Source organism: Taudactylus pleione, unplaced genomic scaffold, assembly GCF_031769625.1.
Source record: "Taudactylus pleione unplaced genomic scaffold, aTauple2 ptg000571l, whole genome shotgun sequence".
NCBI lineage: Eukaryota > Metazoa > Chordata > Amphibia > Anura > Myobatrachidae > Taudactylus > Taudactylus pleione.
In genome coordinates, this window is record NW_028284973.1 from 508,999 (window position 1) to 533,833 (window position 24,835).

Here is a 24,835-nt window from a genome sequence, read left to right on the forward strand (position 1 = left end):
GCTGATTCAATTCCCCTCATGCTCTATATGAATTGCGCAAAGTGAAGATATGAATACAGGAATGGATAGACACAGTGGGCCTGATTCTGAGTCGCAGGCAAAGCTGCGCCAAGATCGGACGGCTGCAGCAGCCGAATTATTACCTAATGCTAAAGCAAGCATCCGTATGGCTCTACGGCACATAGTCGCGCCACCAAATGTTTTCCCATCCACAGCCGCAATTGTCTTCATTAGTATCGGCACGTCCACCCGCATGGGTCTTCAACCTTTGGCCCTCCAGCTGCTGTGGAACTACAGATGCCAGGATGCCCTGCCACAGTTTTAGCATGCTTTTATATCAAAATAGTGGTAGGGCATGCTGGGATGTGTAGTTCCACAGCAGCTGGAGGGCCAAAGGTTGAAGACCCATGACCGTCATGCTGGGTGCAAAGGGTCCATCAGAACCAGGCGACCCTTCTCCGTATGCATAGCTAATAATAGGAGAGGAAAGACCGTGCGCGGAGCCTCTGTCAAGGCGCGTATTCATGAAAAATGTCTAGTTGCGTCCGCTTTTAGACTTCCCTGCGACTCAGAATCAGACCCAGCTTGTCAACCTTGCCTCATTATTGTAGACACTGCTACAGGTCGCTCATCCACAGCTCTTCCACTTATCTTGTCCCTAATGCACAGCACTGGTGCAGATTCCATATCTCCTGCCAGGCTCTGTACAGCAGGAGATAAACACAACGTCCCATCTCTGCAGTGCTGAATACCAGCCTCCCACAAAGCTGCTTCATCTCAACTTACTTCAGAGACCCTGAGTGAGTGTCCCAGCACTTCACTCCCAGGACTAATGGGTCCCTCACGCCTGCCTGCACCCTGCACTGCTGCTGCTGCTGGAAACTGACTTCTGTACATCTCTCCTGGCTGCTGACTCTTATTTCGCCTCTCAAGGTCAGTGATACAGGGAGCTGAACTGATCCACAAATCCAATATAATGCAGCATTGTTTGTGTCTTACTTTGCATTGCAAAGCCTGGAACATGGGAACTGAGAGGGCATTCTGTGCCACTCCATTATACATACTGCTCCATAGCGTACGGTATACTGGGAGAGAATACTGATTTCTGTACTGCAGATACTTGTGACCGAATTGTCTGGATGCATTTTACCTATGTACTGTAAATGAAGTATTGAGTCTTTTCAGGTGTACATAAACATTTCAATGGATTTTTAAAGAGCATTTATTTACATGCATGATCCAAATATTATGTAATGGTATTATATCAGTCATATATTAAATGCATAACTTAAAACCTATTTAAAAAAATATGCATATGTGATAACAACAGTTATTCCTCAAGGCAGTGAGTAGAATAGCCAGGTTTTATTATAATTATCATTACTGGAAGCAACTGGGATGAATGCAGCATAATATTGCACCAACTTGTATACATGGCTGGTAATGTGACATACATTATTGTATTAATACATTGCACATGTGCTGTGATCTGCATATAATTTGCTGCATACACCAATGTACAGAGAGTACAGAGCTCTGCAGTGTGATCTCTCAGTAGCTGAGCTATTAATGGAACAAGATGCTGAATTAGCTTTACCCACCCGCATTGCTGGCATTGCATCTTCTTTAAGTAACTTGAGTCACCCACTGGATTTCCACACATGCTTGTAGCATAGACAAAGTAACCTACTTGGCATATCTCCCATCACACACAGCCTATATCTGATGTCCGATACCCCTGAGACACCACACTGTGTACCTGTCTCACATCTATACCTGCTGTGCTATGTATCTGGTGAGCCAAGATTGTTCTGCAGGCAGTGCAGGTCACAAGACACAAGGGGGCACTAGGATACGCTAGTCTAGGGCACAAGTGGCCAAACCTCACTGATAAATAAAAAATGTTGGAGGTGACCCGTCTCAGCTTTTGAAAGTTATGGAGCATACACACGGTCAGATTTGTCAGATCTGTCAGATGAACGATTTGAAAGATTTTACCAAAGATTTGAACGATTTTTGTCTGCATTAAAATGAATGGAATCGTCCAAGTCTGACTGTAAACACATCAGATGTCAAATATCGTTATCTGACCATCGGGAACGCGCATCGTTCAAATCGTTCATCTGACAGATATGTCAGATTTTCCATCAGATATGAACGATTGAACTATTTTTTAAATCGTTATCGTTCAGATCTGAAGAAAAATCTGACCGCCTGTATGCACCATAAGTTGTAAGCCTGGAATACAATGTAATTCTGCAGATAAGGTTACTAAACTATTGCGCTTTGATAGAAGATGTCTGTTGTGTCTGTGGAAACAAAATTAGACAACATGTCAGCATCGCGGTTCATAACAGGTGCAACCTAAAAAATCCTGACCTTGCCTTGAAGAAGGAAAATAGAACTATGCAGCTCTTTACTGCAGAGGAGGGAGAGAGACCACGTGCTGCAGGCTGGGGTTATACGTTGTGCATAGAGGGAGGTCATGTCAATGGAATAGGTTGTATGATATAAACGGAGGTTGTCCCAGACAAAAAGTAAGATCAAGGTCAGATGTAAAGGTATACAACCGGGAAACCGGCGGCCTTAATACCGACAGCTGGCTTCCCGACTGTCATATCCCGGCGAGGGTGAAATGCCGGGCGTCTACATATAGACGCCTGTCATTTCCCCGACGGCGCGTGACCGGCGCCCGGCATCCCAATCGAAGGGATGCCGGGCTCCACAAGCGGACAGCAGCGGGGGGGAGGGTTAGGTTTAGGGCTCCCGGGGGGGACTTAGGGTTAGGCACCCTCCCCGGGAGGTTAGGGTTAGGCTAGGAGGAGGGACTTAGGTTTAGGCAGCGGGGAAGGGGGGGGGTTAGGGTTAGGCACTTAGAGGGGGGAGGTTAGGGTTAGGCACCCCCCCCCCCCGGGGGACTTAGGTTTAGGCAGCGGGGAAGGGCGGGTTAGGGTTAGGCACTTAGAGGGGGGGATTAGGGTTAGGCACTTGGGGGGGAGGTTAGGGTTAGGCACCCCTAAGGAGGGTTAGGGGATTAGGTTAGTTTATAATTACCTTAGCAACGATCGGGATTTCCAGCGCTGTCGGGCACTCTGCTTTTGTCGGCCAGGCGCTGCCGGAGGTATTTCATACCGATTCCGATGTAAACTACCTTTTCGGCGCCCGAACCGGGAGCATGTTTCTGCTCGCCACCTCAGGAGGCTGTGAGCAGAAATGTTGGCGCCAGTTCACCTTGCGCCGAAATGGAGCAACAATTGAATTGCTCCGTCGGGCACCCATTATTTAAGGCACCCCAGAAAAGCCAATTGAATTCCCCCCTATGAGCTTCAGCTGTAATAAAAACAGTGGCTCAATAAGTATTTTGGCACCTGGCTCAGCTCCATCTCTAAAGGTTACTGCCACCCACCAAATCTGCTCCATCCTATAACGTCAGCCAACACCGTAACTCGCTAATGACATATTTGCCAATCCTATATGAGCCCGAACTATACAGTGCTAAAATACATATCCGTTATCCTCAGTGTCACAAACTCCACCCAACACTGTAACTACAATCATTTCTATTTCAAATTATACCAATCTGGTGACAGGAGGCTGAACTGTATACACATTGCCTGTATACTCAGTATCATAGTACACACCACACAATACTACACAACACTACAACACACACCGATCACATCTATGTCAATCTGGCAGGAGCCTGCACTATATATACAGTAGATTCCTCTTATCTTCAATCCTATGGTACACACCACAATACTACACAACACTACAACACACTGATTACATCTTTACCAATCATACAGGTGCCTGCACTATATAGAAATTCCTCTTATCTTCGGTCCTATAGTACAGGCCTGGCCAACCTGTGGCTCGCCAGCTGTTGTGAAACTACAAGTCCCAGCATGCCCTGCTACAGTTTTGCTATTAGTGAGTGCTAAAACTGTTGCAAGGCATGCTGGGACTTGTAGTTTCACAACAGCTGGAGAGCCACAGGTTGGCCAGGCCTGCTATAGTACACACCACAATACTACACAACACTACAACACACTCATCTATATATACACTGTATATGCAACATTTTCGTCAGGACAATGATACAAAAAACACTCACCATATTTATGTGCTCCCCCTCACCATTGTGGTGCGCATCCTCCAGCGTGTCCAGCCGGCAGGTGCGCGCCCGATGACGTCCCATGGTTACAAAGCTGAGTACAAAAAAACGATGATTACTTGATACAGATCACAATGAAGTTCAAATCTATATCCATCTACATAAAGAGAAGCACCAGGCAGTGTGATGTATACATTAGCAGTACAACTAACATTGAATTGGAATATATAAACTATCCTCACGGGGAAAAATATTATAAATCTTGTATTCGAACAACACTAGATGGCAGTGTTGTTCAACTGAGTTGTTTATTCCAAAGCCATTTTGATGGGATTTTCAATATTTTATACAGCATCGGTCGAGGAAGGTCTAGGTGTATGAACCATCCATCTGTGACAAAAGGGAGCTGTGCAGTCACGATTTTAGTGAAGCGAGTCACAGGAAAAAATATTGCACCAAGCTGCTGTATATGAGCTGGCCAGTGTGCTGAAACAGCAAGAGAGCATCTGAAACTGTGCCAATCAGAGCTAACAATGTGCCCTGTTGCTTAGCAGCAGCCTAGAGAGTGGAGGGAGTCAAGGACTGAGCAGAGTCACGTCTGAGGCAGACAGAGTGAGAACCAGTCTCCAACAAAACCATGAAGATGCCCTGATGCAGACAGGAGCAAGGGGAGGCATAGCTATCAGGAATTTAATAAAACAACCATCGCCATGCTACAGACCACCATAATACACAACACTACAACAAACTGATTATATCTATAGCAATCATACAGGTGCCTGTACTATATATACACATTTTTTGTATTCTCAGTATCGTAATACACACTACCATACCACTCAATACTACATTTATAACAATCTGACAGGTGTGTGCAGTAGATATACAGTACATTGCCTATATCCCTAGTATTATAATACTCACTACCATATTACCGTTATGCAGTCACTTTATCAACATTCTATATGTTGAAATCATAATGTCGATATGGAACATGAAAACAATTGAAATGTCAACATTGTGGAGAAGGCAGGCATTAGGGTTATTCTGCCTGGGGTGAGTTAGGAATTAGGGTTACTCTGCATGTGGAGAATGGGCCTTGGGGAGGGGGCCTGTGGGAGGGGAGGGTTAGGGTAAGGCTGTGGCGGGGAAGGGTTAGGCTGCAGGGGGAGGGTTAGGATCAGGGGTAGCGTTCTCACGGCCCCTGGATCAGATGACCTCTGGACCCAGAAGACACCACCGCAGTCCGAAGCGGACAGGGCTGCTACCAGGTAAGTGAAGCCGCTGTACCATGAGGACACACCACATATGGATATATCTGAACCATATCTCCAGCATAAATTTGAGATGTTGCGGTGTATTTTATTCTGTCTGGAAGGGACATAGGGCCTGATTCAGACCCAGTCGCAAGCGCTGAGCGATCGCAACCGGGTCGATGGTGGCCCAGAGCGCATGCGCATGGTGGAGCCGGCTCCGTCGTGCGCATGCGCGTGACCCGGATAGTGACGGGCATTCTGTCGCTCCGGGTCTCGCACCAAAGGGGGCGTGCTGTTGATGTTGAGTGACAGCACGCCCCCTTTGGTGGGCGGGTTGGGGGGTGGCTGCCCAGACGGAGGCGTTCCCATGGGAATGCCTACCATTTGGGGGCGGCTCCACTGACATCAGAAGTGATGTCAGTGGGAGAGCTTTCGGCTCTGTCTGAGCCGAAAGCTCTCTGGGGCTTGCGGCCACGAGACCCTACCACAAGGGTCTCGTCGCAAGCCCGATGGTCTTGACCATTGCAACCATCATCCTGGCCGCTCGCATTAGCTGTGGGTGGCAACCCACAGCAATGCGAGGGGCCAGGAGGCTGCTCCATAAAAAAAAAAAAAGACGCCCTGATTCAGAGCGAGCGCTCTGTCAGAGCGTCCGGCTCTGAATCAGGGCCATAATACCATATGTAATACAGTTTGTAAGCGTTCTCTTTTATGCAGACACATTAAGGGGTCTATTTACTAAGCAGTGTTAGGAGACAGAGTAAAAAGTGATAAGAAAGTGATAAGGTGCCAGCCAATCAGCTCCCAACTGTCATCTCACAGGCTGTGTTTGAAAAATGACAGTTGGATGCCACATTGGCATATATATTACTCCAATCTTCATTATCTATAGTTTCCCCCAACAACACACTTCTTACATCTATACCAATCTGATAGGTGTCCGCGCTATATATACATTGATTTTATTTGAAGTCTGAACACATCAAGCATAACCTAGACTGAAGAGCCATGTTTTCCTGTGTATACTGACCAGTTCCCCATATGTGTTGTAGCCCCATCGTAGTCACATATTAATTTATGGCTTGCGGTAGATCTTTTGATAATTACCCCTTAATATGTCTTTATCCATTTCTCTCTATTGGTCAGAGGATGACACTTCAGCCACTAGTGGAGATGACACTGAGGTGCTGGTTATGGGCACCAGGGAATGTGCAGTGTGAATGCACGCAAGATCCGTATGCAAAACCGACTTGCATTCAACTCTGCATCAGCTCCAACGTGTGGCGGCGTATTGAGGCATCAGTGAGGCATTCACAAACAGCCAAGTGGCTTGCTTCTGATTTCCTTTTATATACACATGAGCGTGGTATAAAAAAAAAAAAATCAACATTCAAAATGTCGACACTGAGAATGTTCACAATCGGGCATGTCAACATAGAGATTTTACATTCACTTTGAATGTGTCCCTATTCTAACCCTAACAGCAGCCTAGCCCTAATCTAACCTTTACCGCAGCCTAGCCCTGAACTAACTCTTACCGCAGCCTAGCCATAATCTAACCCTAACAGCAGCCTAGCCCTAATCTAACCCTAACAGCAGCCGAGCCCTAATCTAACCTTTACAACAGCCTAGCCATAATCTAACCCTAACAACAGCCTATCCCTAATCTAACCCTAACAGCAGCCTAGCCCTAATCTAACCCTAACAGCAGCCTAGCCCTAATCTAACCCTAATAGCAGCCTAGCCATAAACTAACCCTAACAGCAGCCTAGCCCTAATCTAACCCTTACCACAGCCTAGCCCATATCTAACTCTTATCGCAGCCTAGCCCTAATCTAACCCTTACTGCAGCCTGGCCCTAATCTAACCCTTACCACAGCCTAGCCCTAATCTAACCCTTACCGCTTCCTAACTCATATCTAACTGCAGCCTAGCCCTATTCTAACCCTTACCGCAGCCTAGCCCTAATATAAGCTTTACCACAGCCTAGCCCTAATCTAACCCTAACAGTAGTCTACCCTATAATGTATCTTTAACAGCAGCCTAGCCCTAATCAAACCCTAGCAAATCTTAACCCTACCAGAAGCCTAACTGCAGCCTAACCACATCTTAGTCCTAGTCTAACCCATACTGCAGCCTAGCCCTAATCTAACCCACACTGCAGCCTAGCCCTAATATAACCTTAACCACAGCCTAGCCCTATTCTAACCCTAACTGCAGCCTAACCACAGTCTAGTCCTAGTCTAACCCTAACCGCAGCCTAGTTTAACCCTAACTGCTACCCTTATATAACCCTAACTGCAGCCCTAATCTAACTCTAACTGCAGCCTAGCCCATATCTAACCCTAACAGTAGTCTACCCAATAATGAATCTTTAACAGCAGCCTAGCCCTAATCAAACCCTACCAGCAGCCTAGCACTAATCTAACCGCAGCCAAACCACATCTTAGTCCTAGTCTAACCCACAACGCAGCCTAACCTTAATATAACCCTAACTGCAGCCTAGCCCTATTCTAACCCTAACTGCAGCCTAGTCTTAGTCTAACCCTAACTGCAGCCTAGCCCTAACTACTACCTTAATATAACCCTAACCGCAGCCTAGTCCTAACTGCAGCCCTAATATAACCCTAACCGCAGCCTAACCCTAATCACAGGCTAACCGCAGCGTAGCGCTATTCTAACCCTAACTGCAGCCTAGTCATAGGCTAGCCCTAACTGCAGCCTAATCTAACTGCAGCCCTAATATAACCCTAACTGCAGTCTAGTCATAGGCTAGCCCTAACTGCAGCCTAATCTAACTGCAGCCCTAATATAACCCTAACTGCAGCGTAGCCCTAATCACAGGCTAGCTTTAGCCTAGCCCTATTCTAACCCTAACTGCAGCCTTGCCCTAACTAGTCCTATCCTAATCCTGCCCACAGCCTAACCTTAAAGCTGCATATCCACTACATGAGTGTAGAACGACTGTACAATTAGAACATTGTAATCGTTCTCCATCCTGCGCAGTGGATATTGCGCCCACACTGAATGATATGTTGTTCAGTGCCGGCACCCTCCCTCATCCCCGAATATGCACAATCAGTCGATATTGGCAAGTTGGCCGGCATGTTCAGGCCATGACAGATGCCGTCAATGACCAGCGGGAGTGCGCATCGCTGGTCGTTGCCAGCATATTCACTGCACGATTAATGAACGATAACGATGTCGTTATCGTTCAATCATTCATTGTAATCGTGTAGTGGATATGCGCCACCACCCTAAAACTGACGACATTTTAAATGTCGACATTCTGAGTGCTGATATTTAGACCATGTAGACATTCTGGTGTCGATAGTCTGAATGTCGTACATATATATACTGTATGTAGATGTAGATACTTTATATATGCATTACCATTAGATGACAACCTCAGTACTGTTCCCTGTCATCTACTTACTGGCTGACACCTCATTCTAGCTGAGCTATAGGAACTTTAGCAAGTTAGAAGGAAATATCACCTGAAACCTGCAGCCGAGTTCCATGTCAGCTCCACGTTCTCCCTGTCTCCTGCAGCACAGCAGCAGCTCATCTTACACAGCAGCCGTGGCGGGTGGGGATGTGATGTACTGACAGACTGCCCTAACAGCCGAAATGAACCAATAACCCACATTATATGGAAGTGCTGTATGCACTCAGTGATCCCATGTAATAATAAACTCAGGGGATCCACTGATACTATGGGCCTGGTTCAAAGGTGGTCACAGACCCGGCTGCGGCTGTGTCAGCGGTCACCCGTCTGCGATTTTACGCAAATGCAGCTACAAAACCCTTCTCTGGTGCACATCTGATCATATTAATGTTCAAGGACTGAGAAGGCCGCTATGAGCGTCTGTAGATAGTGTAATACCGGTTGGTGCTCCTTTTGACCCCCACCGTCGGTCGCACCACCGAAACTTACGCCAGTCCTATGGTATGAGCAGTTTGTCAGATTATGGCTTCCAATGTGGGTGGAGTGTCTGTGTACGAAGTCGCCTGGAGTTATATAGCCACCGGGGGGGCATCTCAATGCAAATTGCAGTTTTTTGCACAGTCGCTGTGTACAAATTCGCTGCAGAGGCTGCATTAGTGTCCAGCTCTGAATCAGGCCCTGAAATCAGTCAAGTACAAGGGAGACTGCTCCACCTCCTGATCATAAACTTTGCGCCTTAACCTATGGGATCAGTGGACATATGCAGCCTGTAGTTCAGGTAACAGGGATTGTACTGTACATACAGTGGAGCACAGTTCCTGCAGAGACAATTCCATTCCTTCTTTAGTTCCTTTATAGGGTATGTAGTTATGTGAATGCTGAAAGGGATGCCGGCGGTTGAAATCCTGGCACCAGAACCCCGACCCACGGCCAGAATACCGGCACCGGAATCCAGACATCAGTTAAGATGCTGACGCTGGAATCCTGACAGCTGGCATCCCGAACGTAAGTATAGTAGGCCCGGTTAGCTGGGGGGGGGGGTTAGGTTTAGGCACCACAGGGGGGTTAGGCTGCGGGAGGGGGGAGGTTAGGATTAGGCTGCGTACAGGGGGGAGTTAGGTTTAGGCACCTCCGGGGGGGGGGTGGTAGAGTTAGGCACTAAGGGTGGAGAGCTCGGTTTAGGCACTAAGATGGGATGGTTAGGTTTAGGCACTAATGGGGGGGGGGGAGTTAGGATGCAGGAAGGGATTATTATGGGGTGAAGGGGGGAGGGTTAGGTTTAGGCACTAAAATGGGATCGTAAGGTCTATGCACTAATGAGGGGGGTTGTTAGGATGCAGGAAGGGAGGGTTAGGTTTAGGCACTAAGATGGGATGGTTAGGTTTAGGCACTAATGAGGGGGGGTTAGGGGGTGGAGGGGGGAGGGTTAGGTTTAGGCACTGAGATGGGATGGTAAGGTTTAGGCACTAATGAGGAGGGGGGGAGTTAGGATGCAGAAGGGAGGGTTGGGGGGGAGTGTTAGGTTTAGGCACTGAGATGGGATGGTAAGGTTTAGGCACTAATGAGGAGGGGTGGGAGTTAGGATGCAGGAAGGGATGGTTGGGGGGGAGGGTTAGGTTTAGGCACTAAGATGGGATGGTTAGGTTTAGGCACTAATGAGAAGGGGGGGAGTTAGGATGCGGGAAGGGAGGGTTAGGGGGTGAAGGGGAGAGGGTTAGGCTTAGGCACTGAGATGGTATGGTTAGGTTTAGGCACTAATGAGAAGGGGGGGAGTTAGGATGCGGGAAGGGAGGGTTAGGGGGTGAAGGGGAGAGGCTTAGGCACTGAGATGGGATGGTAAGGTTTAGGCACTAATGAGGAGGGGGGGGAGTTAGGATGCAGGAAGGGATGGTTGGGGGGGAGGGTTAGGCTTAGGCACTGAGATGGGATGGTAAGGTTTATGCACTAATGAGGAGGGGGGTTAGGATGCAGGAAGGGAGTGTTGGGGGGGAGGGTTAGGTTTAGGCGATGGGATGGTAAGGTTTAGGCACTAATGAGGGGGGGGAGTTAGGATGCAGGAAGGGATGGTTGGGTTTAGGCACTAATGAGAAGGGGGGGAGTTAGGATGCAGGAAGGGAGGGTTAGGGGGTGAAGGGGAGAGGGTTAGAAGACTTTACTATCGGGATTCCGAGCATTGGGATGCCGCTGTCTGTATTTTGACAGTCGGCACCCCGACTGCCGTTCTCCCATACCCAACCTCCTTTATAGAACTGTCTATGATCAGGAAGTAAAAACCCAACACCATTCCTGGTTCTCTGTTTAATATTTACGCATGAGCTGACCTGCGCAAAGGATAATATTTCTAGCACCTGGAGCAGAGGTTGCTGTTGGGAAAATGTATCTTAACTAACAGCAACCAATCAGATGTTCTCTTTCATTTTCTTAATTGTGTAAGTGATATAACAGAGATACCGATTGGTGGGTTTGGATGACAGCAGCTGGATTTTTTTTTTGCATTTTCGGCATGCCTCACTACACTCATTCAGATTCAAGTGGAGTTGCGACTAAAGATGTGTATGATGTAGATGCGTGCTCTCGAGTCCGATACATGCGCAGTGTGACAAAAATGCAAGATCCGTTTGCAAAACTGACTTATGTGTAACTCTACATAAGCCCCAGAATGTTTAATGATGGCAAGAGAACTCGGGGCTTGGTGCAGAATTGGTCACTGTGGGTGGGCGGATGTCTTGTGTCATTTGGCCCCACCCCCGACAACACTATGCTGCAGAGTGGTCTGTGCCATGACCGTGCGATTCACTGTGATCTCATGTAATCATGACCACCCCCCGCCCATCCACCACGGCTATTTCACTAGGAAGTGGGCACGATGCAGGATGGTGACATTACGTGAGAGTGGGCTGGTATGCCTCCATTGTGCCCCAAATCACAGACACAAATTGCAATCATTTTAAAAAAAATGCGACCAATAGCATCTAGGGAGGCAAAAACTTAGCATGTTGTGATGGGGGGCATTGAGTGGGTCAGGGTGTACTCATGAACCCAAGTGCAAAACCAAGACTCCGTTTTCCATTATGAGATTATGGGAATGAGAGTGGAGAAGGCGCACTTTGGGGGGGAGGTGCTCCCTGCACAGCGGCACTGCGTAGTGTATATTTTCATCTCTATACGGGACAGGACATTTTTCTAAGTTCACTTTGACCAATGTTAGAAAAACTATCAAGCACACAAAAGTGACACGTGTAATACAGACAGCCCCGATGTCCCCTCACCCTCCTGCTTCTGATAAGACGTATGTTAATCTGCAGCAAGCAGCATTTTATTAGAAAAACAATAAAATGATTATTAATGGATGGGTGATCCTGAAGAGCTGCTGTCTACCACTGCAAAATCCTGCAGAACACTCGAAGATTGATATTACGAGGGCAAATCCCAAAAAAAGTAATGTGGGTGGGCACACATAAAACACGACATTTATCACCATGACAATATACTGCAATCTGATCATTAATGCAAGTATATTAATCTGAAAAAACGCAAAAACACTCTGTGTACGGGTGTATTTAAGTCCAACATTATACCATAGATGAAAGTCTTATATGAAGGTCACTTATTTAATTTCAAGTCAGAAGGAACAGCTAAGCCAGATAACCCCCAGCAAGACTGCCAGAGACTAATACCCAGCAAAGTGCCACCGACTTTCCACTGCCCTTTATAGCAGATATTTGGCTGTCTGAGAATAATTGAGAGGGTGTATGTATATAACACATACTTGCCAACTCTCCCTCATTGTCAGGGAGACTCCCTGAAATAGTAACTGTCTCCCTGAAGACTCTAGCAATCTCCCTGATTCCACCTTACCCCCATTATGTAGCTGTTATATATGTATATAAAAAAAGAATAGATATATACATAATTTCCCTGCATTGGTTATTATAAGGCACAATGATCCCTGTGGCTACATGCATTTTCCGTATACTTACCATTATTTTGGCTCGGTGCAGCAGGGACGGTGGGGGCGGTTTAAGTAGGAGGAGCGGTGGTGTGCCGAAGAGATTGTAGCCCCGCCCCCACTTTATAATGCTGATATTACCGCCATTATAAAGCAGGGAGCGAGGCTACGATGACGCGGTTCAGCGTCAGGAGCCGAATGCTACACTTAATGCTATAGTGCAGCACCCGGCTCCTGTCAGTGAGGCAGTGGCGTATCTATAATTGGTGCAGTGTTTGCGGGTCCAGGGGGGCCCCGCACCGCACACCCTGCACCCATATTATTTTAAACTTACCTGTCCGTGGTCCCGCTTCGGGTGTCAGCGCTGCTCAGAACACTGGAAAAATGGCCGCCACGGCCATTTTTCCAGCGTTCTGTGCATGCGCAGTAGACTCCGGGTACACTCTAGTGCCCGGCGTCTACTAATGCTCTAGTGCAAGGGTGGCCAACCAGTCAGAGGCAAAGAGCCCCAAAATATCTGTAGGTATGTCAAAGAGCCGATATCATGCACACACCGAAGGTGCACGTGCAAAAAGGGGCGTGGCTTGCTGGTATGATGCTTGTACGAGCATGTAAAAGCGCATGCACACAATCACCGTGGAGATAACTATTAAAGGGAAAGAAAAAGCCAGAACAATACAAGAAAAAAAAAAACAGATCCACATAAAATATACTGAAACAAGCCAGATCCACATAAAATATACTGAAAAAGCCACATCCACATAAAATATACTGAAAAAGCCACATCCACATAAAATATACTGAAACAAGCCACATCCACATAAAATATACTGAAAAAGCCACATCCACATAAAATATACTGAAAAAGCCACATCCACAAAAAATAAATTGAAAAAAAAAACATTCACATAATACAATCCAACCCCTCTGGTGTCACTGCAGTCCCCCTCATATGTCACTTCAGCAGCCTCTCGTCACTTCAGCCCCCCATTTGTCACTCCAGCAGCCCCCCATTTGTCACTCCAGCAGTCACTCCAGCAGACCCTCATTTGTCACCACAGCAGCCTCTTCATGTTTCACTCCAGCAACCCCCATGTGTTACTTCAGCAGTCACTCCAGCAGACCCTCATTTGTCACCACAGCAGCCTCTTCATGTTTCACTCCAGCAACCCCCATGTGTTACTTCAGCAGTCACTCCAGCAGACCCTCATTTGTCACTCCAGCAGACCCTCATTACCCACTCCAGCCTCCCTCTCTCCCCGGGCCACTTCAGTCCAGCCACACTTCCTCCCACTCCACGGACGATACCAGCCCCCCCACATGTCACAAATAAAATTAGAAAAAAAAAACCCACAGCTCTTACTCCGTTGCGACTGTCTGTGTCACGTAGGTCTGCGTCCACGTTCTGCTCATGGCTGCAGGTCTGAACAAGTTGAGCTCCGCCTCCTGTTTCAGTGTGACATCACCACATTTCCCATACATGCCTCCAGAGTGGAGCAGACTGCTGCACCGGGGAGAGAGGAGGGGGCCCCGCGTGGGGAGTGCACACGGACCCCCTCCTCTCTTAAGACGCCCCTGCAATGAGGGGGAGTCTGCACCTTAGTGTCACCCCTCGGTGGGTGACACCCGGGTGCGGACCGCACCCCCCTTGTGACGCCACTGATAACAAGCCTAAATACTAAAGGTCCAGTGTCCTGAGTAAGTTAGGGAAGCAGTGCCTGCATGTGACCTGTGTTTTATCATATATTTATTCATAAGGAAATATTTTTTGATCCAAGTATAAAAGTCCACCATATATATTGTTGAAGTGAAACATCATAGTATTTATTTAAAAGATTGCAAATACAATGCATAATGTACATATGGATAACAGTTTTCTAATTACTTACTGATGTGCCCTAAAACGGTCTCACGCTTTTATAACATAAATGACATACATATCACATGATTATGTTTTCAACATCATATAAGATAAACATACATCTAATGGTTCATCCTGGCTTCATGCAAGGTCATTTCATCACCATTACAAGTAGACAACAAAATGGTGGATTGGGTGTAGCTGTGTATTGCTTCATGGTACATGGAATTATATTCTGCTATGAACATTCATCTCTGCTAAGCAACTGCAGAATACCTCAAATGCATTTGATTATAGGGAAGCCATCTTGATCAGCTATTAAAGAAAAATATCAATACATATATTTCTTTATACATTTCTGTGGAACCCTTTTCCACTAATAATTGCCTATTATGAGGAACAATGTACAGCTTGGAGAGAGATAAAGTGGAGAGAGATAAAGTAACAACCAATCAGCTCCTAGCTGTTATGTTACAGACTCTGGCCCCCATTTAACAACGAAGCATAACACCTGTAGCGCTCGCTTAAGCGGTTATGCCGCCCTTTCTGGATTTAACAACCAGCGGTAATCTACGATTACCGCTGTTTATCAAGCATCGCTCTCTCCATCTTTTAGAGAGGCCTGTCTATAACTCCTTGCCCAAGACCCCCATGACCAAACATTTGCCACATTCATATGTCTGCAATGACCCGGAAAGCTGTGTACTGTATGTGTATATATATTATTTACACACACCTGCATGCATATGCACCTTAATAATACAATATTCCTAATGTTCTTGTCTAGATTTTTCCACAAGATATTTCCGTGCTCATCTGCTGCCACCATGGGGATAAAGACGGCATTACCGCACTATGAGCTCGGCTTCTACGCTCTTGTCCTGACCTGCGCCCTGGTCTACTCCATGAATGGGATATTCGAAGCATCTCGTGGTACTGCTCTCATTTGTATCAGTCTCTATATTCTGGTTTCATCTATGCAACAAAAGTGATGTCAATAGGTGTATAAGATCCTGTGAATAATATCTGTATAAATAGTGAGCTCTGATGTCAGTCCTAAGTGTTCATTAGGGAAACTTGTGTTTTGTAAGGGATCCAATATAGAATGGATGATCAGAGCTGCCTGCATTTTGGAATTAGGGCTAAAGTAGACATTATCCAGACTCCATTGGCTCATGTCAAAATAAAATAATTCCATATCTTATATATAATAATTTATGATATATTTTCTGTTTTGCAGATAACATGAACCGGAAGACGTTTAGAGAAAATGTCAAGTCCGGGTGGCATTACGTTGGTAGGAAAATGGTGAGACAATAGAAAGCATGACCTAGACAGCAATAGCAACATTGTCACCTAGTGGGTGGGCAAGTGTCCCCAAAGATTGTGTTCCGAGGATCTCTCTAATCATACACAGGCAAATTATTCTATGCCAGGGCAAAGTCAACAATATCAGCCCAAGATGTGCTTTTCTAAAGTACATAAAAAGTAATTGTAAATGTCTCATGTCCATTTATCAAAGTATATTTGCGGTATAACCCCGAAAACACCCATTTGGAGGTTTACCTTCAAAATATTAATATGTATTAAGGAGAGACCGCAGCAGGTATCTCCGATACCTGCTGTGATCCCTCCATTGCCGCTGGCAGCCGCCCTCCCCTATAGGTTTCTATGGGTGATGCGATGCTGCCAAATTTACCAATATCCGGAATGCGATGCATTCCCGATATTGCCCCCCTCAGCTAACGTCATCTGAAGATGACGTTAGCCGCTGTAGCCTATGGGCTACACCAGGGACGCAACTAGCGGGGGGGCTAAGGGGACGCGTAACCCGGGTGCTGGACTTAAGGGGGTGCCGGGGAGAGGTTACCGGGAGGCTAGGTTGCTGCTCTTGTGGGTTTGGAGCCGCATCCCGGCCTTGAGAGGCACAGAGAGTGACCGTCAGTCTAATGTGGTGTCGGCCGCAAGCCAGTCAGTGCTCGCAGACCGGCAGCCAATCAGCAGAGGCTGCCGATCCGTGAGCTCCAATTGGTTTGTGAGTGGCGCCACATTACAATGACGGCAGTACTGACAGTTCCGCAGCGTGTGGCAGCCCTGTCCCGTGCCACCCCAAGGTCACTCACCGCACGGCCCTGGCAGGTAAGAGTAAGGAGATGGGGCCTTACTGTGGCTTAATGTGAAAGAGGCCTTACTGTGGCACAGGGCCGGCTCCAGGGTTCTGATCAGCCTGTGCCGGCTCTTGAGAGAGCGCCTTAACCTGCCGCGCGCGACCGAATTTGGTGGCGTGGCCTAGTTACCATAGGCCACGCCCCCTGTGTGACGTTATTTAGAGGCGTGCCCGCATGGCACGCCTCCAAGTAACGTCAGGCTGGGGGTAAAGCCCAGCACTCCGTCACTGGCTGGGCTTCCCCCAGCCCTCTCCCGTCAGTGAATTTGACCAGTACCGGGCCCAACGATTTCTGATGGCAGCCCTGTATATATGTATGTACAGTACTTGTCAAAAGTCTGAGCACACCAGTATATTTTATATATTTCAATGAGTTGTTTACAAAATAAACAACTGATTGAACAATAAAAAATACTTGTTTTGCCTTTTAGGTAAGTTTATTTAGGTAGTTTTAGGTAGTCTGCTTTTATTGAAGTGACGACCCTTAGCTTTGATAAGCGCTTTGCATATCCTTGGCATCCTATTTACACATGTTTCCAGCTTTTGGCGATCCATTTGACTCCAGCAGCTTTGAAGAGCCTCCCAGAGGCCCTCAGTGTTGGTAGGCATCTGTTTTCAGACTTCCCTGTCTAGTTCTTCCCACAAAAGCTCGATGGGTGAAACATCTGGTGATTGAGGTGGCCATTCCATTTTTGTTACGACTTGAGCGTCTTCTTTCTTTTGCAAATAATTAGTACACAACTTAGATGTATGTTTTGGATCGTTATCTTGTTGGAAAACGAAGTTCTGACCCACAAGTCGCCTTCCAGAGGGAATCGCATGACGCACTAATATTTTGTGGTACACCTTTTGATCCGTTATTCCGTCGATTCTCACTAAGTCACCAACTTGGTTGCCTGCGAAACATCCCCAAACCATCACATTGCCTCCTCCATGCTGTGTAGCGCCAACTGTTGGCGCTACACAGTCTGGGAGAAAACGCTCACCTGAACGACGACGCCCAAAAGCCCGGCGCTGCGAGCCAAAAAGTACAAATTTCGATTTGCCGGTCCAAAGCACCCTCTTCCACTGTTCCTCAGTCCAATCCTTATGCTTCTTAGCCCATGCGTACCTTTTTGCTACATTTGTAGCACATAGAAATAGTTTTCTTACCGCAACCCTACCACTAAGGCCATATTCCTGCAAGCGCCTGGCCACCGTCCTATCGGACACAGGCTGGGAACGACTTTTCCGCAACTCCCTTCCTATTTCCGGAAGCGGTCAAATGTCTGTTACGCTTGCTAGTAGTCACAATGAAGTTGTCCTCACGAACAGTTGTTGTTTTTGGACGACCAGTTTAATTCTCTTGTAACATTTTGACCGTTTTTTGACTTTCATTCAATAGCCCGACGCACGACCCCAACAGATACCTTCAACCGTTCGTGGATTTGCTGCAAAGAATAACCTTCTTCCCTCAAAACAATGATTTGAGCAGGTGTTTCCATACTTAACTCACAGTTCTTTTTGGACATTTTTGACTAACTGGAGCTTTCAGGAAACTTGATGACAATTTGGAAATAATATATTTTGTTTTTATCATACTCCATTCATACACAAGTAGCAAAATGTATGATAAACAAGCTTCTTTTCGATTTCAGGCGGTGTGCTCAAGTACTGTATGTGTATGTATACTGGCTTGTCGACAGCCGCGCCGGGCCCGAGTTGCATAATAGCGGGAGGCATGGTCAAGCCCCCTTTGGAAAAGAACAAAAAATTGTAGCGCCACGAGGAGAGGGGCGCTGTGAGCGTCTCAGCCCGACGCATAGCCACAGGCATAGGAGACTGCTTAGCAGCTGTGAGCAGTCTCCCAGTGCAGCCCAGCAGCGTGTGCTGGGCTGTTGTTAGGAAAGGGGTGGGGTAGCGGTGCCAGACCCCTCCAGCAGCCCGGGCCCGGGTAATTAGTACCTGCTTCCCCCCTCTCGTCACCCCTGTATGTATATATGTGTGTGTGTTTAAACCTCCCTGGAAAAATCCTGCGTTTGTCCCTACTTTATCACAATATAAACATTTAAATAAACCCAAAATGAGCCACTTTTATTTGGTAAGTAACACTAGCTGGCTCTCATTTTTCCTCCATTCATAAAGGTTGAAAATAAATCATTTGACAGCCTCCAATACTTTGCTTATGGCCACTGACAGCCGCCTGCCATGCCCTGCTATTTTATTACCGCTTTTTAGGGCATTGGATGACTTCTCCACTCTTTCATGTACTTTTGCGCACTGCAGAGTTGAGGTGCTGCAATGCCTGTGTGTTACCTTGTGTGATTATATTGTGCGGGTATCAGGCGTGTGCTTCATGAAAATATGCGGCAAAGTGCGTGATAATGTAATACGGGACTTCACATTACGGAACTTGCGGCTAATTGTATCGGCCCATAGAGTGTGTCTCATTTTCTTACGCAAGTAATAGGCATATATAATACAAAATACCGTTACACGTTCAACAGTACAAATTCTACAACATTACCATTAAAAACGCGCCAAAAAATGCTGATGCCACTTCAACTGCCTCCACCTCTGAATCACCCCCAAAGATAGGATGCGGCTGCCTTCAATCTCTCTTCACATAGTAGTGTTAGAATAAAGCTGCCCAGTATTTGAGAGCTATGTGAAAAAGCAGCCAGTATATTCCCTGCAATGCAAAGAGAAAATACATTTGCATCTTTTCTTTGATTTGCTAACTCTACCTCCCCGCAGCCTAAACCTAACCCTCCCCTCCGAAGCCTATCCCCAACCTCCCCACCTGCAGCCTAAACCTCCCCTCTGCAGCCTATCCCCAACCTCCCTCCGCATAGCCTAAACCTAACCCTCCCCTCTGCAGCCTATCCCTTCCCTAACCCTCCCCCCCACAGCCTATCCCTAACCCCCCCCGCAGCCTAAACCTAACCATCCCCTCCGCAGCCTATCCCCAACCTCCCCCCCGCAGCCTAAACCTCCCCTCCGCAGCCTATCCCTAATTTCCCCCCATAGCCTAAACCTAACCCTCCCCTCCGCAGCCTATCCCTCACCCTCCCCTCCGCAGCCTATCCCCAACCTCCCCCCGGCAGCCTAAACCTAACCCTCCCCTCTGCAGCCAATCCTTAACCCTCCCCCCCGCAGCCTAACCCCCCTCCCGCAGCCTAACCCTCCCCTCCGCAGCCTGTCCCTAACTCTCCCCTCCGCTGCCTATCCCCAACCTCCCCCCGCAGCCTGTCCCTAACTCTCCCCTCCGCAGCCTATCCCTAACCCTCCTACCCGCAGCCTAACCCGCCCCCTAACCCCAATACTTGATGTCGGGATGCTGGTGCCGGGAATCTGACATCCCCTTTTGACATTTGCCAGAAGTACCAGATGGCCAGTCCCTGGCTGCAGCCCACCCCTCTTCTACAGGGACCTCTCTTTAGGTCTCTCTCTTCTAGGGCGTTAGATGGGCATCATGACAAGTCGCCATGGCACTGCCCTTCTCCATCGCTGGGGATGCGCAGGAGCTCCCTCCCTACTCCCCAGCTCTAAGATGTCTCCTCATAGGAGGGAATACCAGTAGTACTAGCTAGGGTTCCACTCCCCCTTTGACAATATTTCCTGCTTGGCCATGGCCCTTTTTTCGGATTAAGCAATTCATCCACGCCCCTTTTCTCTACAAAACCCTCCCAGGGTCCCAGGCATGCAGTACCTGCAATAGGCAGCAACAATTAACACTGGAAGGGGTGTTACTCTATTAACATCCCCATAGGGTGTTACACCTACTTATGCGTTCCATCACAGAACCTGCACCCTCCTTATTATTATGCCTTGTATCAGATCATTTCATTGTGCATAAATGACAGCTAATCGGTTCATCATAGAAACTGCATGATCGGCACTAACTGTGATGCATTCCATCATAGAATGTCTGTGACCTTCATTAATACATTCCATCACGAACTTGTATCATTGTCATTGACTATTATGCATTCTATTATAGAACGTGTGACTTTTACTGACTTCTATGCACTTCATCAGGGAGCTTGTATCACCTTCATTGACTGTTATGTATTCCATGATGGAACTTACAGTACATGATGTTCATTGAGTGTTATGCATTGCACTATACAACATGTATGATCTTCAGCCACTGTTATGCATTCCATAACCCAACTTGCATGTTCAGTATTGACTTCTATTGCATACTACATCTTAGAAATTGCACAATCTATATTTACATTAATGCATGTCATCATAGAATATTGTATCATTGGCATTGCCTGTTATGAATTTCATAACAGAACTTACATGATCTTTATTGTATTTATAGGTTATAAAAGCCATAATAGGACTCACATTTTACTGGTAAATGCAATTAATTCAATCATAGAAATTGCACGATCTTCATTGACATTTATGCATATTATCATAGAACTTGTCTCAATGTCATTGACGGTCATGCTTTCCATCATATAACTTGTATCACCTCCATTGATTATTATGCATTCCATGTGCATGTCATTTTCCCATACTCAAACTATCGATGAGTTCACATTACCAGGAAACGTTGGATCACATCTCTGTAATATATTTGGAGCCTAAATGGAAGTATGGAGTAGATTTTTTTTTTTTAGTGTGGCATGATAGGAGCTCTGACGTGACGAGCTGTCAGACAATTACAGACGCCTTCTTCATCTCTGTGCCTTCCTGTGCCCTAGAATAATAGTATATTATATTTCAGGATGTCGCAGACTTCGAATGGGTGATGTGGTTCACAACATTCAGGAATTATATCATCTTCGCCCTCTCTGGTCATGTCATCTTTGCCATCCTGTGCCCTAGAATAATAGTATATTATATTTCAGGATGTCGCAGACTTCGAATGGGTGATGTGGTTCACAACATTCAGGAATTATATCATCTTCGCCCTCTCCGGTCATGTCATCTTTGCCAAGATCTTCTCTCTCCTAGTTCCCCAGGTAAGTTAAACATGGGTAAAAATAATACAGACATTGTAAGCAAATAGTGACAAGTGAGGCCACCATTTTTGCCATTTGCAGTACGGATTTCGAACACACAATACAACAAAACCTAAAATAGTTTTCACTCGTCAGTCTGTTTTGCTAACGGGCCTGGTTCAGATCTGCACGTGAATGCCATCACACCTGCAGCTTCTACTGCTATGGTATGCTAGTGCCTCACTCGCCGTCCAGGGCTAAGAAACGCCCACCGAAAGCATCTCACATACGCTGTTCACGCGCAAAACCGGGGACATCGAATGCAGATCAGACGGCCATCAGCCCTCTGAGTAAGCCTAAGATGCCGCAGACACCGTAGACGCAGAGGGCTCTCCTGCTGCGGGCAAAGACGCAGTAGCTAATTTATGTATGCCCTGAAAACAGTGTTTAAACGGTCTATCGTTTATCTACTCCCCACCCGCCGATACATCTCCCAAACGCGATGTGTCACTCACTTTGCAAGTGAATCCTCTGTGCGACGGTAATCGCAAAACAATCGCTGCACGTGCCCAGTGCGGCATACTCGCATGCACAATGGATAACAATCACTCCATCTGCGTAAATATCGGCATTGGGTGCAAATCTGAATCAATATCTTTATTTTCATTTTTGTTGCAAAAACATATAAATACAAGAGTGTTTAAATGGCTTGTACATGGAGATGGGGGGCCGGGGGGAACAGCCAATCAAAAACATTTACAAGGTGGGGTGGGGTGTTCAATCACTTTTAAATGCGATCTAAAACGTTTTTATTTTCCAAAGAAAGCCAACCAGAACATTATCTAGAACAGTTTTGGAATTTTCATTCATAAAGAACAATTTTTAGATTTTTTTTTTTCTTTGATTTTTTAATTTTGCATATATTTATGTAGTTATCATATTATTTTTTTACGTTTTAGTTTTTAAATAAATTACCACCAGACAATTAAAATATAGTGCATTGACAATTTGTATAGTGCCATCCATATAGTCATATTCTCAAAAGTTACTTACTAATAAAAAAAAAAAAAAAATACTGCCAATTTATGGTGTTCAGTCAGGTAGTATTATTGTTGTAATGCAGCCAGTGTAATTCACAACCAGGACAGAAAGATTAAATATATTTCTGTGACAAAAAAAAACAAAAACACTTTTATTTACTATCAATAAGTCTGTCGGCTTCTGTCAGGAAATTTGCATTAAAAATATAAAAATAAATGAGTCACTGGGGTAAATTCACTAAGAATCGAGTTTGGTTGAGTTTTTTCGTTTTTAGGGGCCTATTCATCAACACTAAAATAACGTTTTTAAGGACATTTTCCTTAAATAACGTTATTTTGGTATTCATGTAGCCACTTAGCACAGGAGATATCACAGATATCTCCTTGCTAAGTTCCCCTGCGTTAATTTCCACACTCCCCATACATTAGTACATTGGTATGGGGATGTGGAAATTGTGGTATTCATGAAATTCCGAAAATTATGAATTCTCGGAATTTGATGCAGTTACTATTCGCCACTGTGAGGTGGCGAATAGCAGGTGAAACTTACCTGTATCCGCGTGTGCAGGTCCCCCGACGAGTCCCTCCGGCGCTCTGCTCCGTCCTCAGGCTCCGGAGGCTGGTCGGACATGTGTGCTCCCCAGCAGAGCACAAGAAAGTTTAGACAAAAAAAAAAAAAAAAAAAAGATTTTTTTTTTTTTTCTAATCTGTCATGTGGTCTGCTGGGAAACCACATGACAGACCAGTAGGACGGAGCCGGAGGCTGCTGCGCGGACAGGTAAGTCGGGGGGGGGGGGGGAGGTGAGCGGAGGGGGGAGGGGGGTCGGGGGGGTACACAAACTTTACAGATGTAACAGCGCATGCGCAGCACTGTTTCCAGATGCAATAAGGTAGTGTAGGCAGGGAAAAGTATCTATTTCCCGAAAAGCTGTCATCGCAAAAATGACAGCTTTTCGGAATAGATACTTATGGAGAGGTGGAATGATGAATTCCACCTATAATTAGGTAGAACTCCATGCGAGTTCTAAAGCTAATTATCTCCAGAGAATTTTTAGGTTTAATGAATAGGCCCCTTAAACTCAATTCGCTTCACCAAAACTCGGGGGAGTTTTCCCTTTTAAAACTCGCAAATTTACTAAGAAGTGAGTTTAGCTGAAAGTGAGTTTTTCGATGGTGAAGCAGATCGAGTTTTTCCCCCAAATTGTGAGTTTAGAGGAGAGTTTAAGGAGAATTTAGATGAGAGTTTAGATGAGATTACTTACGTGAGATTGCAGTGTTTTCTCTCTGCAAAACTCACCCGAGCAAGCAGCCTGCACATATCAGTAAGATATGTGAAGGCTGCTTGTGTATTGAACCTGGAAAAAAATTTGTTAAATGTTAGATAAAATATGACATAGGGTCCCCCCCACCAAAAGCATAACAAGCCCCGGACTTGCCAGCCAGTCCTGGTTCCTAAAATTACAGGGAACAAAAGGGTTCCACTGTAATCTAAGAACCAGCACCAGGCAGCAGGGCCAGACCTGGTTTTAAATATAGGTGGAAAAAAAATGGAGTAAGTTTCCCCTTATATTTAAAACCAGCTCCAGACCCTTTCTAGCGGGGGACTGATGCCACAGCCAGGGGAGCCTTTTCACCGGGCCCCCCAGCCGCATCAGCCCTGACCGCTAGTCAGCCCAGGCCAGGGATCCCTGGGAAGTTGGGGACCCCTCCAATAAAGGGGTCCCACTCTCCAGGGCACCCCTGTTTTAGGCTTATCCCCAGCACCCTAGGGATGTGGGTGCCGGGTTGATAGTGTTAGTGTGTAGTGTAAAATAAATAGTTAAATATTGTCTTTTGTTGTGGAACTACACATACCAGCAAGGCTCCCTGGTATGCTGGTATTTGGAGAACCACAAATACCAGCATGCGGGGCATTACGGGCCCGCTGGTACTTGTAGTTCCACAACCAAAGCAATAGGAAAAAAAACACAATATACACCGTGAAAGTAAAATTTTATTATAACATACATGCACACTCACACTTACACATACTCACCTAGTATCCGAAGTAATCCATA

General features: G+C 46.3%; 1 protein-coding gene across 1 annotated transcript in view; it reads left to right on the forward strand.

The window, feature by feature from the left end:
- Positions 1 to 779: 779 nt before the first annotated feature.
- HHATL (hedgehog acyltransferase like) overlaps positions 780 to 24,835 on the forward strand; it is a 45,281-nt gene continuing 21,225 nt past the window's right edge. Inside the window, exons 1-4 of the mRNA XM_088453133.1 lie at positions 780 to 933; positions 15,419 to 15,564; positions 15,872 to 15,939; positions 21,646 to 21,759. Coding sequence (XP_088309259.1) covers positions 15,459 to 15,564; positions 15,872 to 15,939; positions 21,646 to 21,759 — 288 coding nt within the window. The 5' untranslated portion in view covers positions 780 to 933; positions 15,419 to 15,458. The remainder of the gene's footprint in view (positions 934 to 15,418; positions 15,565 to 15,871; positions 15,940 to 21,645; positions 21,760 to 24,835) is intronic.